Genomic DNA, 17,471 nt, shown 5'->3' on the forward strand with positions numbered 1-17,471 from the left:
TCAACCCGTTATGTCCTAACACTGGAACTACCGAACCAGTCAAAATGGTGGATGATTTCTTCTTTCACGATTACTGAAACTATGAAAACGTTTTCACCAGGAATTTTTTAATATACAGGTAACCCTCCTACGACACGACCCCCTTTTTGTACTGGCTCTGGGTCTCATACAACACGCCATTTTCTTAGGAACCTACACTACCGGCCAAAAGTAATTGACCACATATAAAAATCGCATAATTTTCTTAAAATTGAACCAAATAGGTTGAGATTTCTTGACACGTTAAATGTCAAAAATTGGTATTGGTCGAAATTGCGAAGAAGAAAGTTAAAGTAAATTTTTTCAACTTTTTTATCTAAGCCTGTAATGAAACTTTAATCAATACGTTTTGTAGATCTACGTTAATTACGTGTATGGTGAAAATTTCATCTAAATCGGTGAACGTTGCTATGAGCAATAAACATTTCAAGATGAGAGCTTAAGAATGAAAGTCGCAGATATTCGGCATTGTCAAGGAATTTCACCCTTATGTGATCACAGTTAAATGTTTATAACTCATAACGATATTAACCGATTTAGATGAAATTTTCACCATACACATAATTAACGTAGATATACAAAACGTATTGATTAGAGTTTCATTACAGGCTTAGATAAAAAAGTTGAAAAAATTTACTTTAACTTTTTTCTCCGCAATTTCGACCAATACCAATGTTTTCAACGTTTCGTTTACCCGTTACTTAGTAAACTTTGTCATTTAACGTGTCAAGAAATCTCAACCCATTTGATTCAATTTTAAGAAAATTATGCGATTTTTATATGTGGTCAATTACTTTTGGCCGGTAGTGTATCTACCGTGTTGTAGAAGGGTTACCTGTATATCTCTTCTTTGGAGTACATGTTACCATAAAAATCGTATGAAACCTGAGCAAATTCAATCTTGCTGTCATTATAAAGGAAGTCTAAGTCACGTTTAGGGCTCGGTAGTTCTAGTGTTAAACCACCGATGGTCGAGTATGTGCGACGAAAATTCTCCTTTATTTAACTTCTCGAAACTACTGTACAGCTTAACACGTTGAACGCCACGTCAGCCATATGTGACTGACGGAATTATTTGTGCAGGTTTTGAAATGAATTTTTACGTTGATATATTCATTGCAATAAACTTAATGAGGATCTGTAACATGGAAGAAAGTTGGAGGATTACTCAGTATCGGACATTTAATTTTTTGCAATTTTTATTTCATTGAATAACTTACTTTGATTTTATGGAATTTTCGGGTTTGTAGTTTGGCGTTCAAAGTGTTAAATTGATTTTCCTCTGTTCGTTTTCTCAATGAAAATGCAGGTGAAACTCCTTCGAAAGGCTTGTTCATTTCTTGTCCATCATTTATTTTTATTTCAACTCAAGCCTGCCAATGTACGACCGAGAACAAATTCAAATACATGAAATACTCGTGTGAGACTTTAAAGCAAGGGTCTATGAGAACGACGAATTAAAAAGAAAAAGGGAATAGGTTACAGTAAAACATGGGATAGCTCATTCTCTTCCGATCTCAGATTCAGTCCGGCATGCACCTGTTCTCGATCTCTGGTTTTGTATCGAACTGACGATTTATGCAGTGGGGTTCCAAAATTTTCATACAAATAGCACGGCACTGCTTCGGTGGATGTGGTGCAAATTTTATAGCATAGCTTAATTTAGCTTTTCAGTGGATCCTTGACTTCGAGCATGTTCGAAGAAGGTATATTAGATTGTTCAAAGAAATAAGTATGTTTGGATCGTAGTAGCGTTTTAATAAATGCAGTGCTTAAGATGTACTGTCATAACGTCACGACATAAAGGGTTGAAAATGTGAAACAACGCATAGTTTTAGTATATTTCTAGAATGATCCATAGTGGTCATCCATAGTGATTCATAGCGGTGACATAAAGCGTGAAAGAAAGGAAAACTTGGTTGGATCGGAAAAGATTCCTGGAATGCAACATGATTAACAGATCAAACCAGACGTTTAATCACTTGTTAGTTTCTTGCGTGGACAACTAAAATATATAACGAAATTTCAAGCATGATTAGTTAAGATTTCTCACATAAATTTTTCTCGTAAAAACGTTGATCGATGCGAAAGAATTTGGAGCAGTTGTGCGACATTCTCAGAAAAACACAAAAAAATCGTCGAAGTAAATGCAAAAAATGCACGCCATCCATAAACGCTCGGGAAGATCACAATAATTTATTGGTTAAAATGAAAATTGAGAAAACGAGACATATTATGGCAGTGACCTTCTTACCATTTTCTCCAGTTTTTATCGAACGTTGAACTTCATTCGGTCACCGTGCAAAATTAATCTGTAAAACTCGGTAAAATATCGAATCGCCTAATGTGTAAGAGCTTGTGTGGATTACAAAGCGAGTAAAAATGAGCTAAGAATTGTAAAGCATTAAAAATAAGTAAAGAGTTTAAAAGATCACAACGAACGTAGTTCAAATCGATGATATCTCAACCCTTAAGTGGACCATGTCCACTTAACACCATAATTTTTACATGTTTAAACTAATAATTACTTGGTACGCGTGTTTCCAATATCGCAAAGCAAAATAGATTTTCATTTACTACCAGTTCAGGTAAAAATCAGCATTGAACAAATCAAGGGAGTTGTTGCTATTGCAAACTTCTCTTTGTAAGTTCATTTAACGGGCTCATCCCATTCAGATCCGTCAATTTTCGACAATTTATGAGATAAAAAATGGCCAGATTATTATTGGTCAAGCGTTTTAAAATGTTGTATACACGCTTGGTATAGTTGTATATTCTTATACCATTTTCATGGCTACCATGACGTTTGAATATTGAATTGATCAATTTTCTTCTTTTACACATACATAAAGTAGAAATCCCGTTATCTTGTGAACTACAATTGTGTCAATTTTATTGCTTGGAGAAGTTTCAACTTTGCGTACGCTTCTATAACAAAAGCCATGTCGTTAACAAATTTTTGTTCCGAATCATTCTAGTTCACAAGACAACGGAATCTTTATTTTACATATAAGTAAAAATTGAAGGCAACCGTTCAATTCACCATCGAGATTTCGTGACAGTTATGAAAAGTAACGCTGCGGGAGTGATGCAGTAATGTAAATAATAATAAAGATGATCGCACAAAAATTACACTGCGTTCTCTTGATGTATAGTCACACATGCATAGAACATTTTAAAACTCTTAACCCATATTAACCGAACCATTTGTTATTTAAAATTGACGTCGCTGAATAGGAATGAGGAGTTCCTTAATCCATTCGCAACCGACGACGTACTGGTATGACGTATTAGTACTGAATACTGACCTTTGATTTGGGTCAGTTCACGGTGACGCTGCTGCGGTTGAGAATGGGTCAAGGGTTAAAAAAGTCCAGGCAAGTTTGGATGCCCGATACACTGTTTACTCGACACATGTCCACAACACCGGTCTACCCAGGGACATATATCGGCTAGAAGATACTACTCCTTGACACACGTAGAAAAGGACAGCGAAGCTCGAATGACCTCGGTCGCCGAGGAGTGTAAACATAACACGGATCGGGTGTATCGGTGTGAGACCACTACCAATCCAATAACAAAACTTCTTTATACTTCATTATTTTTTTATTGGACTTTCACCGACACATTCGTGGAATTTTTCTAATGAAAATTATACCAAGTATCATATAATTCCGGTGATATGTCGTTGAAAGCCCCATAAAAAGATGATGAAGAATAAAAAAGTTTATTGGACTAGTTGCGGTCTCCTGGTCCCGTATCATGTTTACAGTTCTCGTATGTTATACCCCGCGGCAGTGGGGATAGTACTGGGACTTTTATCGGTTAGTTATTTGGGACATGTATCGAGTAAAGACTGTACATACGTGCACTCAGAAATTTCGACTGTTTCGGGCAGCCCGAGTGTCGACGTCGGCCCGGCCCGGCCCGAATAGTCGGGTACCCGACACATTTCTGAAAACGACCTTGAAGGTCGTTTCTGTCCCGAAAAACGTGTCCAATATCGCTCGTTAAAGAACCCTTTGAAGTCACTGGGCCTGAATGTGGGGCGGCGAACCCTCGGTGACGTGTGTGAGAGAGAGAGAGAGAGAGAGAGAGAGAATCGTGCACGTGTAGCCGAGTTTAGGAGAGGATCCAGAAGCGACGTGTAGGTCTGACGACCGTTCAATTATATTTTAGTGGTCGTATCGCGCACGCGTGGATCCGGTCGAATCCCCCGGGGTTGTCGTTGATCCCGAGGGATGAAGGGACGCGCGAGGTCGTCTTCCCGGGCCGCGGTCGCCGTGTGACTGTACGTGGCCGGAGAACCCGTCAAAATACAAAATTACAAAAATATACTCGTGGCGCCGTGTCAACCGGTCGTGCCGCGCTGCTTTCAACGTGGCCGCAATTTACATATAAACAACGTCGTGAATCAGCGTGCAATTAGGGTCCGTGTATTTACAGGGCGCGGCACGACGATTGGTCCGGGCGAGCCGCGACTCTGCTAGGCCGCTTAAAATGATTCGCGACGATCCACATACGGCCGGCCGTGTAGCCTCGATCCCGCAAATCCCTCTTCGTCGAGATCACGACCTTACCGATCCTTCGTTTCCGTGAGAAGCGGAAGCGGCCGTCTTGTCGATCACGCGGCTGCTCCACGGATCCAATTACTCGGCGCTGTTCCATCCAAACAAATTTTCACTCGCTTTTCTGCCGCGATTCGTTTCGCCCGTCGAAAGGGACAATTGGTTCAAAGGGCCGAGGGAACGAAGTTACACGACTGCGTCGCGATTGTCTCCGCGTCGTCGTACTCGTGTCTCGTTCGTAATACTGTTAGGTGCGTTCACGATCGGGGAAGGCGCCTCGTCGTTCGATCGTGTTCACGGTCGAGGAGATCAATTGGTACTGCCGCGAGAGAGAGAGAGAGAGAGAGAGGTTGATCGAAAGGGCCGGTTTTCGGACGATCACCGGAGGAACAATGAAGCGGGAAACTCGACGAGCACACGGTTCGAGGCCGCAGCTTTCCGAGCATCGGTTAGACTATGAAAATTGTTCGCGATCCCCGTGAATGTTTTCGCGGACTCGGGTGCACCCTCTCCGCGGCATAGTCGAGCGGATTCGAACGGTGTTGCGGAGCCAGGTTCTTCCCTGCCGGCAACAAGTTGCGCGCCGATCGATCCGGAAATCCAAATCCCCGCTGAAGGTGGGAGAACGCAACGCTAAGCTCCGGATAAAACGCGGCGAGAGTCTGTGTAACAAGTTCGTCGCTCGCGCGCGATCAATTCCGCAGTTTCGCAAACGAGCCGGAATCGGATCGACGCGAGAAGAGAACGGTTTTCCTTGCCGATCGCCGAGCGCGTTACACGGTGGAACAACCGCGACCGACAGGATTCCGAACGCTGGAAAAGATGTTCGAGGATGAGTTCGTTGCCCGGATAGAAGGTCAATGAGAAACTACCGAGTCTGTTGTCGCGTCGTTTAAATTCGAGTCGCGCGTTAAGATATCGAGTACACAAGATTCCGTCTACTTTGTCATACGTATACAATGGCGCGTTCTCGTCGCTTCGAACGCACCGGTTCTCGTCGTCGACAGACTGCGCGTCCTACCGGAAATTTTCAGACGACACCATTGGCGTTGCTCTCCGAGAGAATCAGAAGACAAACTATTCCTTAGATATAATACACAGTATGTACACACACGGCTGTACTTGGTTTTTACAATACGCGGCCGACTCCCTTTCGCGCGCGAGCTTTCCGGCCCCGTGGGAATATTGCAAACGTTCCCGCAGGACAAAAGGGAGCACCCGGTTAAATACGCTCGGTGCACGATTCGACCTCGTGTCCTTGGAGAGGCTACGTGATCCCAGAACGGGTGCGAGCCCAGGAAATTCGCATGATTACCGTTAACACGTTCACCGCCGCTGTTTACCCGGCGAAACAGGGTCTGAGAAAATCAGATTCGTCATAGTAACCGTATCCGCTTCGGATCGTAACGATAAAAATTTCTGTTTAACCCGTGTCCGTTCCTTCCGGTCGATTCAACAAGTCAAGAACCGTTTCGGCTTCGTCATTTCTGAACGGTGCTGGCGAATTTGGCCGTTTGTCTGTTCGATGTTGGTTTCGACACCAAGGTCGAATAAACCGGAGAACGGGAACGTTCAGTCTACTTCGTCGCGCTGGTCAACGCGTCCAGAATAGAATACGATCGGGCGTGGATAGTTCTCCTCTCTTCGCGAGAACGCGCTTCGAACACGCTAGAAATAGTTAGCCTAACGTCTCCGTTAACCCCGGAGCCGAGCCATCGGCGTCGGCGTCTTAATCCCGATTTACAGTGTCGCCAGAACGAACGGGATTACATTAAACGAAGTGGATCTTACAGTAAAACTAACACGGCGAAACGGACAAAATAACGTTCCCGCCCTTCCCCGGCGAAGGGGGACGAGACACCGATGAACAGCAAGCGTCGCGATAAAAATGATTCCCGCCTAATACCGCGACGCGGCGGCCGTAAACTTAGAGGACGCACGACCGATCGCGCCACCGCTTTACGAGCACATCGTATAAAAGTTACTGTCATCCGCGGCGCGTCAACTCCGACATGTTCTCTTCATTAGGCATGCAACAAGCACGACGATAAACTACACGAATCGCATCCGGAGAACCGTTTATCCTTAACGCTAGCGTCATCATCGCGCACGTATACACGATGTACGATCCTCGTCGACGATCGGGATCTAAAGATAGACAAAGAGAAACAGTCACGATATATATACATATATATATATATATATATATATATATATATATGTATCGGGTCTGTTGATGTTCACTGGAGTGTTCGGAGAGTAGAGGTGTCGCCCTGCCGATAGATAGAGGTCACCGCGAGATTTGTGAATCACTGTATATATGTCGTCCGCGACGGGTCCCGGCACACAGCGTCAACGTCTCAAATAAATTATGTAAACACAAGGGAGAAAAAACGGGTGGGTGGTGGGGGTGTGTGAACGAGGAAAGAACGACCGGCGAAGGGCGTCCCGTTCCGAAAAGTTCCAGCTGGTTTCCAGCGAGTCAGCGGGTTCGGCCGACGTGACGATCCGTTTCACCGGATGTGGAAGCCCGCCGTACGATCGTCCGTCAGCAGATTCGCCGGGCGAAGTTACACGCTCGAACCAAAGTATCGACCCGGTCGGGCCGGGTCGGGCCGGGCCGGGCACGGGTCGTCTCGTCTTCAAAGGCACTACCGGTTTATTGTGACTGCGGTCATGCGTCCCTTCTCTTCAGCACGGCCACGGCCTGGCGGCCTCAGCTTCGCCGTCCCGGGTACGCTGATCATACCTCGGTACCGTCCTCTCCCTCGTCCTCGTAGAGAGGTCCGTTGGTGGACTTCTTCTTGGGTTTCGGCGGCGGCCTTGGCGGCACTTTTCTCCCGAGGGTGTTGCTGCCGGACTGTTGCGGCCCGAGAACGTGATTGCTGTCGGTGGACTCGTCGGCGAGCTTGGCGGGCCACTCGGCCGCGCCCTCGGGGGCAGACCTGTCCAGAGGGCTGCTGGTCAGTATGTTCGGGGTGCTTCGTTGTATCGTGCCGTAGAGCGAGCCGGGCGTTACCGGCAACGGTCTGTTCCTGATGGAGGACAACGGCTCGGGACTCTTGTTCAGCGAGAGCATCGAGCTGCCGTCCGCGGTGCTCCTGACGCCGAGGTTGTCGTAAACAGGTTCGAGAGCGTCCGTGGGCGACGTGGGCGGCCCGCTGCTCCAACTGGGCGCTCTCGGGCGACGGGGTATCGTCACGTAGCCGTGTCGTGGCATCACCGGGGCGATCGTCGAGCTAGCGATCCCGTACGGTGTGACGCTACGGTTGTGCGGCAGGGTCTTGAACGCGGCTGGGTATTGGTTCGAGGGCGAGCCGAACGCGGACGTGGTCGGTGTAGCGTGCTGACTCGGAAGACGAGTGTTGTCCGGTGCGGTGGATGCTTGGCTCGTCGGGGATGCTCCTCGACCACCGGAAAAGGCCAATAGGTCCGGCGGATACTGCCGGTAGCTACCACCTCCTCCGCGGCACAGGGTACCGGTACCGCTTTCGAGCTCCGGCGTCGCTCGTTCCTCCCTCTCGTCGTCCCCGACGCCTCCGATCACTCCGCCGCCGACACCGCTACCGATACCGTCAGCTGCCAGAACATAAACAAAAAAGAAGGAGGAACGTTAAAAACAGAAAGGTGTCAGGACGGTGATGAAAGAACAAAAAATTGAGAAAAGAAAATGATTGAATTCACCGATCAACTAATAGGTCGCGTCGATGTGTGCTGCGTGTGTGGTAAATCCGCGAGGGTGGGGGTGTGTGCTTCGGACCTGACTCCGCGCGATTTCGACTGAGTTTTCGGGGGCGACGATGGGTTTAGATCTACTACCAGTATATCAAGGACAATGTTAAATCGGCGTATCAAAGACTAGACACGGAAGCCGTCTTCCAAGTATCTTAACCCCTTAGCTTACAATGACGTGTCAGGGACGTGGTAAGTCGTCTACCGGGCCAAACATAAACAAGTCGTATCAGAGACGCGATCTGCTGACCGGGCCAAACATCGACAAGACGTGTTCAGAGACGCTGTGGGGCGGCCGTGCCAAATGTAAACAAAACGTCTTAGAGACGTTGTAGAGCATGTAGAGGAGACATGTGTACAGGAATCATAGGACGTCAGCGATTTGTACACGCTCAGCCGAACCGTGAAGGTGCCGACGCGTGACCGACCTTATGGTTTATGGCACGCGTTATTGGAAGTTAACCCTCAGCACTCGAATGGCGACTGTAAGACGCCATTAAAAATTGTTGTATCATTATTCAAAATATTTTTTACATTATTAAATTTGTATGTATTTAATAAATTACTAAACATTTCAGTACTGTATGAGTAAATTGCACCATTTTCGTATGTATGGCATGAAAAAATATATATAGAAGGGAAATATTCTAGGTCGGAAGAAATGTTTCGTTTTGGAGTTAAAATGGCTTCGAGTGCAAAGGGTTAAATCGTAAGGCAAGGGGTTAAACTTGTCAGACGCGCGCAAACTTTTCGGATCGACCGTGGGCGCTTCGTGTATACACTGACTCCCATTAATATTCGGACGCTTTTAAAAATCGTATACCTTTGTTAACATTGAACCATACGACTTGGATTTTCTTAAGAAGTTCGCACAATTGGTTTGCTATATAAAGAGAAAACAAATATTTACAAAAATTGCAATTGGTCGGAATTGCACCGAAAATACTAAAAGTTGTATTTTGCAACTTTTTTACGTGGACTTACATCGAAAATTTAGAAAGTACGATTTGTAGATCTGCATGAATTATACATATTCTGAGAATTTCATCGAAATCGGTCAACGTTGCAATGAGCTACACATGTTTGAAAATGATCACGTAAGGGCGAAATTCCCTGACAAGGCCAAAATTCTACGATTTTCACCCTTAAGTTTTCATCGCTAAACGTTTGTAGCTCATTGCAACGTTCACCGATTTAGATGAAATATTCAGAATATGTATAATTGATACAGATGTACAAAACGTCTTTAACAACGTTTTAAAATTTTTAATATAATCCCGCATAAAAAGGTTGCAAAATACAACTTTCAGTGTTTTCTGTGCAATTTCGACCAATTGCAATTCTTGAACAAATCATTTTCTCTTTATATAGCGAACCAATTGTTCTAACTTCTAAAAAAAAAGATTCAAGCAGTATACTCTAATATTGTCAAAGTTATGCGATTTTTAAGAGCGTCCGAATATTAGTTGGAGTCTCTGTACGTAGTTTTCATTGAAACACGTGGGAGCCGTATCAGAAACCACCCCTCGAGGCGAGTCAGTGTTGCGTGTAGTGTCAGAGCTGTGAGTGGTAACCCTGCCTACGGCGAAGACGCGGTTGCAGCCGAGTGTGCTCGAAGATTACCTTTGATTACCGATTCGAGTTCCGGTCGATCAGCTTCGCAGGCAGCTTTTAAGCGGACGATGCTAGTCGGGGGTGGAGGGGCTCGGGACGATAAGGAGCACGTAACGAGGGTAGCATCCTGTAACAGTCGGTCGCGTCGCACGCCAAGTTTGATGGAAGGTCCGATACCGGGTACCGATATCCAAACGCGTTACATAATGCAGAGACATAATGCTGCGTCGTCGCGGCTTCTATCGCGAACACACGTAAATCGATCGCGCCCCTGCGAGATAAAATTTCATCGCGGTGGAGAACTGGGTCGAGCCGCGCCGTAGGAGAGTTCGACGAGCACGCGTTCGAGTTTATAAATTAAATGGCGGGGGTCGCGAATCTGTCAAGAAAATCGAACGGCGCCGACGCGACGCGACGCGACGCGTTTGTTTTTATCGTGAGATCCGCTCGCAGCCGCCGGGAGGACTCGGCTCGCAATCATCTCGACGCGGAGGTGAAGAGTCCGATAGCAGCGTTGCCGCGCGAAAAGTCCCTCCGAGGGATCGCGTGACGTCACGTTCCGAGAATTGTCACACCAACGCACCAACCATAGGGGTAGGATCGCGATGGGATCCGCACCCTAGGCACGGATCGCGACGACACTATCTGTGATAGTCTGCGCCATAGCTTCGTCACCTCGCTGATGGCACTGACTATACAATTTCCAGGGCCCGCTCTAGGGGGGGGGGGGGGACACAACCCGGGCACTTGGCCGGGGCGCCATTTTGGCATTGGCTGTAAGTGTGAGAAAAATATTGATGTTTTAAATATTCAATTAATAGAAAATTTCAGACTATCCTTGCCAGACAATTTTGCTAAAGAAAAAAGAAAAGGTCGTTTTGTTCAGCGCGGTGCCTAGTGCTTAAAAAGGGGCGGCAATTTGTTTTTTTGCCCGGGGCGTCGTAACCGCTAGAGCGGGCCCTGACAATTTCCCCCACTATTCACCTCTCGAATCCCTAGATCCGGTAACGCTGATCGGATAGGTCCCCGCGCGATCCACCCGGGCCGCCAGGTGATATAGTTGGCCAGGTAAACGGGAGAGATAATAGTGGAACCTCCACCGTGACCCGTGTGTGTTCCCCGAGAGCTCGAGTGCCGTTCGATAGCAGTCCGAAGAGAAAGTGGGACACGGTCGAAGGGGAAAAGGTTGCGCTAGACCAATCGTCCGGACGCGAAAGGGTTACGAAGAGGTTAGCCGAGACGAGCGGATGCTGGGAGGCTCCGACAATTTCAATTACCGTCTACGAAATTACACGGGGAAAGACTCGCGGGTGGGACACGCGAATACACGACCGCAGGGTCGTATCGTTCCCAATGAACCGGCAGCTTGCCAACTCTGGCCGAGAGAGTAGCCTAATGATTATTACTCTCTCTTTGTACTGTCCCGAATCTGAGCGTTCCCCGTTTATCGCATGCTTCTTGATTTTTTCTTATTCATCCTGTGAGATGGATAAAGGTCCTTAGTCGAGACGCTTTTATCTCGCTGTACGCATAAATTAGGCTAGCCGTGTATGCGCGTCCGTCACGTTGATCGACGCTGATCGATTCTGTACGAGAACAGCAACGAGGCTCTAAGAGAACGAAACAATGGAATCCGCCCGAACGCTTCCCGCCGACGTATAATTTACGGTTGGCCCGCGTCTATGGTATTTACATCTCTATCAAAATAGTCCGCGAAACGGCTGGTTTCCTCGACACGCCTAATTAACGACGCCCGACGTCGAACGCGCGGTTTTTCTTCGGGAACGAGGCGGCCCTTGCACTCGCGCGAGGAGGAAAAACGGTATCGCTGCCAGCCAGACACGAATGACGAATGCCTCTCTCCTCTCTATCATTACGTGTTGCACGCTCTCATTAATCTTGCAACGGGCCCCGGTCGATAGTCGTTAACCCAGGATCAATGGCGCCTCGTTTATCTGCCGCCGGGATTACCGAACCTCGCCGCAACGCTCCGACGCGAATTGTCTTAAACTTAAATACACTCGCCGTTTACAATTCCATTCGTCTATACTCCATCCCCTAATCAGCGATGATACCGTTCGCCGGATGTTACCGCGGCTGTTCTCTCCGAGGAAACCGGAAGATCGATGGTCGCTCGCATTAACAATACCTATGCTCGATTCAATCTCGGAGCTCATTGTGCGAACGCTTCGTTCGAGTGCCCTCGATCGATTTTTCACGATATCCGGTCCAATTACTGACGACGGGGCGTTATCCGAGTGGCTCCTATCTCTTTTTCAAATTAACGCTTTATCCGCCGAGAGCGCGTTAAAAGAGGCTCGGTAATTTTGTTATAATCATTTCAGAAGAAGTTGTTACACTGTGTTGTAATTTGGTGGATCGTCAAGGATATTGCGCTTTTGGACAATTCTTGAAGAAATACTCAACTGTTGAATAAATGACAAATGAGAAGCACTCAAACGGACTTTTAGAAAATTGACGGTAGATATAGTAGTAATTATAGTGCAGAACTCGAAAACATATTTACGGGACCTGTCAAAATGACGGGTTCTGTACACTTCAATTTACAATTATTGCGATTGTGAGAATGCATTGATCAGAAATTTATTTAACACATTCATTCCTTGGAACATGTATATTGTGGTAAAAACTGCTAAAAATCTGCCCGAATATGTTCTTGATATTTTTATAAAATGATCCAAATTGGCCACTTTTAGTGCTCCGCAAACCTAGTGTTAAAGACAGGCAGTCGATTGTTATTGTAAATAAACAGTTGCGTTCGCTTCTCCATCTTTAAAGGCGAGAAGGAGCAGAAGTCTCCGCAACAATATTTTTTTTAAGTAAAAGATTTCCTTCCAAATATGGTTTTGTGTAATTAATATTTTTTAAAAAATTGCTAAAGGCTCGAACGGATCTAATTGGTGTCTATAAAGCTGTCCAGCGTCTAGAGTTCTAAACAAGAAATAATATTTTTCGAATTCTCCACTACATATAAGTACAGTCACGTCTCGATATAAGTGAAAAATTTATCCCCACTACCGCGGGGTATACCCCGTTAGGGGTCCAGAGATTCTATCGACACTAATCGAATGGCAAAACATACTTCGTGTCTGTACTTGCATATTTCGCATACGTCGTACAATGATTCAAACGGAGTACAGGGAATTCTCGATATATGTCAACAACACGGGTCTTGCCAGCGTCGTGTATCGTCCAGGAGACATACCCGAGTCATCCTCGGCGTCCGAGGACTCTGAGGAAATAATTCCGCGACGTTTATCATACAGGCCTTGGCGACATATATAGAGAAATCACGGTATTCAGGTAGGAAAAAAATCCTACTCATTGGGAACAGTTTTTTATGTTAGCTTTTATGGGATCATTGCAGAGGGAAGACCTCAATCTTTCAATTCCTAGTGCTTTTAACCGCAGAACGATACTGAAATACATAGTTTAAATGTCATTTTATTCTCGAAACCTTTCCTCCACCAAATCCAAATAATATGACTGTTCAATAATATTTTAAAAATCTGTCTCATTAAAAATGGCATTCTCACAGGCAAATGACGTTTCTGTTAAATATTTATGGGTATTTACAAACAAATTGAGGTGCTCAGAATTTTGATTTTTTTTCAGCTAGATTCGCCATTCGGTTCACTGTGCGTCGGGACGTTATTGTATCATCGAAAGAACCACTCGGTTAACGCTAGTGTTCCTGATTTCTCAACATTTTTCATTTCTCGAGAAATGAGAAATAAGACTATATTTCTCGAGAATTCTCGAGATATATATTGGGAAACTTTTACCAAACTTTTATAAAGTGAAACATTACGTTTTGTAATGACTTCTAAAGAAGCGTAATGCGTCTAATGTAGAATCAGACAATCTACTTCTTTTTTTTTTTTTGTATAAAAATCTGTAGCCGTAGAAAAATTTCTTTCATTTCGCGTGGATGTTGACTTTATCGTATACAGAACATCCAAAACTTGCTGAAGATTGCGCGTCCTTTTTTCAGTGGACTAAAAAATTTGGAATTCCTTTGTCAGAGTCCGGAATTTATTTTCTTCTGTCGCTAAACTCCTGACACTAAATTCTTGAAGGCTATCTGCAATTTCTAATTCTAACTGTTTTTCCAGTGATAGTTCCTCGTTCTGAGAATCCGAAAGTTTTTCACTAGTTTCATAAGAATCGTTGTCATACTTTCCAAAAAATCTGCTTGGAATTTGTTTTGCCATTTTATACATATCTGCCTTGGATGTTAAATAAAAAAATGTATCTTCTGAATCTATTTTCATAGGGGATACAACAATCTTGTCTCTTCTTTCAGATATTTCTTCTTGAATAACAACAAGAAACTCATCACTCGATTCAGTATTCGGTTTTTCTACAGTTTTGAATAAGAATCGAAGAATTCATATGTTATAAAATAAACGAGATTCATAAGAATTTTCCTAGATTGAAATTTCTCGAGAAATACTGGAATTTCTTGAGAAATGAGAAATAATTAGAAATTAATAATTAATGAGAAATAGAATCAAGAAATTCTCGAGAAGGAACACTAGTGAGGGCCCCTCTCCGGTCAGAATATTCTCTCGGAGTCGTCCCCTATTTCGTGGCCTCGACCCGCGAAGAGAAAAATCGGTGGGGGGCTGTGTGTTCCGTGTCTCATCGTCTCGAGAACGTAACAGCCACGAGCCAGGGCAATTACTCGTCCCGTTTTCCTCGGAACTAGCACACACAACACCGGTCTCACACGCAACACCATCGAGCCCTGGCGAAGACCGGCCGTCCGGCGAGCGTTCCACCTTTCGCCGTGATTGCTCGCCGGAAGTAACAAATAGTTAGTAGCTAGCACCTGGCCACGCACTGTTTAGTAATGTAGGCTGTGTACTGACCAAAGACCGAGTCGTTGTCGAGCAATGTACGGTTCAGCTCGGTCATCTCGGTGCCGTGCGACGTCACGGACGGCGCCTCGTACCGTCTCGGCGGCTTCACCACGGGATTTATGGTCGTGATCAGCGACTTCTCCTGCTCGCCGAGGCCGTGGTGCTCTATCGAGGCGGCCTCCAGGCTCTTCTCGTCGTGCCTGGTCCTACGACGACGGCAGTAGCATACGCAAAGGGACACGGTGGCGACCAGAAGCAGCAACGGCATCACGCCCAAGCCCAAGGCCAACGGCAGGCTGATTATGCTGTCCTTGCCGCCTATAGCGTCGCCGGCGATCGTCAGGGTCACGTTTTTGTCGGTGTCGCCGCCCGGACTTTTCGCCTGACAGATGTAATCGCCCTTGTCCGAGGCCGTCACGTCCGGGATCGTCAGGTTCAACCAGTGGCCGCTCGACTTCAGGACGTAGCCCCTCTCGCCGTTGTGCCGTCTCGTCTCGTTGGTCAGCAGCCGAGACCGGTGGATCCACGAGAGCTGAAATCGAGAAAACAACATTCCCGTGAGCCCTTTCAATCACGAGGCGAGACATCGCTCGACGCCGAAACACCGTCCCCGAGACCCGTTTCGACGTCGAACGACCAACTCAGGAACCTTCTAAGGGTTTCCACGAACTTTCTACCCTTTTTCCCCAAGGGTGCCGGGATCGACGGAAAAATCGATCTCTCTCAATCCGTATAATCCGGAGAATATGTCTGTCAAACAGTTCTTTAACGCGTTGAATGCCACGTCACACACATGTGGGCGACGGAATTATTTGTGCGGGGTTTAAAATGAATTTTTACGTTGATGTAGTTATCGCACCAAACTTGATTAGGATCTGTAAGATGCAAGACAGTTGGAGGACTACTCGGTATCATACATGTAGAGAACGTTCCAGACGGTAGATAGAGAGAGAGATGGGAGAGGATATGTTGGGGGAAAGACGGATGAAAAGTTGCGTCAAGACGTCAACCAAAGTAATTAATAAAGAATCGTTGGTGAAAGGGAATCGTCATTTGGAGAAGAAACTTTGAATGTCGTTTCTCTTTTTCAGAGCAACGCACACGTGTTTACTTCTTCTGCCGATTTCCCCAAGATAATAATAGAATAATCTTATGTGCATCTAATTGTTTTCAATTTTCATTTCATTAACACTAGGTTTACGGAGCACCAAAAGTGAGTATTTTACATTACTTTATAAAAATAAAAAGAATGTGTCTATTCAAATTTTTAGCCATTTTTGAAATAATATATACCCAACGAAATAAATTTGTTGAGTGATTCCACGTAGACGGATCTTCACAATCTCAATAACCGTAAATTGAAAATATTAGAACCCGTCACTTTGACGGGTCCCGTAAACCTAAATAATAAAATAAAAAAATAAAAAAATGAGAAAAAAGCTTTGATTTGGGGAAAAAATTTGAAAGGGAATTTTATATTAAAAATTATTTAAATTAAATTTACGGGACCCGTCAAAGTGACTATTTAGTGAGTAAATATTCTTAATTTACGGTTATTGAGATTGTGAAGATCCATCTGCGTGGAATTACTCAACAAATTTATGTAGTGTTAAATAACTTACTTTGATTTTATGGAAATTGGGGGGGTTTCTAGTTTGGCGATCAAAGTGTTGAAATTGGACGTATTGTCGTAGCTACGAGGGTTTCAAATTAACCAATTAATTTCTGTCTTTATTTACTCGGCACACGTATATATTTTTAAGGATTCCCTTGGTCGCCCGAAGGTTATAAAAATCTACGTCACAGTCGCGTCGGACACCGGTGGCTCATCGCACGGAACGTTTAAAACGTTACAAACTTTTACTAACATTTCTGAATGGGCGACAGTCGCACAAAAGCGTACGCGGAACATCAACATTCTAACTATTCTTTGCAGCCCGCGTATAAAATCATGAGGCTGGCTAAACCCACGAACGACCTCCCTCGAATTTAAGCCAACGGAGCGCACGTTTCTCTGAATAATTATATTCTGCAACTTGCCGAAAAATCGTGGAAAACAGAGGTTCGCGAGGCAAAGACGAAAATGTAGGCGGAGGCCCTCTCTCTCTCGCGTACGTGCGGACAATGGCGGTCGCGGTGGTGGAACGGTGCGAGAGCTCACCTTAAAGGTGTTCTTAATTTTCAGTCTTCGTGCCGGGAAAAATCTGAAAGGACTTCGTTATTACGCGCAGAGACTCGCGTAACTATGCCTTCCTTTTGTGCGGCGGCTACCAAAAGGCGGGTTTGTCTTTCTCTCTCGTTTTTCCGGCTGCGCGAACTCCCCGCGCGGAATCAAAGAATTTCATTAAATTCGAGACAAAATTCCTGCACAAGGTTTCAACGAGTCTCGCACGCAGAAAAATGAAACGCATGAATTATCGCGCGTATTAAGGGACAATAAAGAGACGGACGCTTATTTGTCCCAGCTTAGCGTCAACGTGGCGTTTATCTCCCGGGGGATGTCCGCGGTAGATTTATGCAACGGGAAAGGGATCGGTCCAATTTTTGGAATTTTTCCGGGTCACTTCAATTAGAAGCGTGCAAAAAAAAAAAAAAAGAACGAGACCGACGAGCGAACCCGTAAGAGTTTCCA

At 45.3% G+C, this 17,471-nt stretch overlaps 1 protein-coding gene across 2 annotated transcripts in view; it reads right to left on the minus strand.

The window, feature by feature from the left end:
• Nucleotides 1-6,984: 6,984 nt before the first annotated feature.
• Kek5 (leucine-rich repeat, immunoglobulin-like domain-containing kekkon 5 protein) overlaps nucleotides 6,985-17,471 on the minus strand; it is a 710,928-nt gene continuing 700,441 nt past the window's right edge. For both annotated transcript variants that reach the window (XM_076790900.1, XM_076790901.1), the window contains 2 exons: nucleotides 14,849-15,371; nucleotides 6,985-8,186 (listed from right to left, as the gene is read on the minus strand). In XM_076790900.1, coding sequence (XP_076647015.1) covers nucleotides 7,351-8,186; nucleotides 14,849-15,371 — 1,359 coding nt within the window. In that variant the 3' untranslated portion in view covers nucleotides 6,985-7,350. The remainder of the gene's footprint in view (nucleotides 8,187-14,848; nucleotides 15,372-17,471) is intronic.

This window comes from Halictus rubicundus, chromosome 7 (genome assembly GCF_050948215.1).
Source record: "Halictus rubicundus isolate RS-2024b chromosome 7, iyHalRubi1_principal, whole genome shotgun sequence".
NCBI lineage: Eukaryota > Metazoa > Arthropoda > Insecta > Hymenoptera > Halictidae > Halictus > Halictus rubicundus.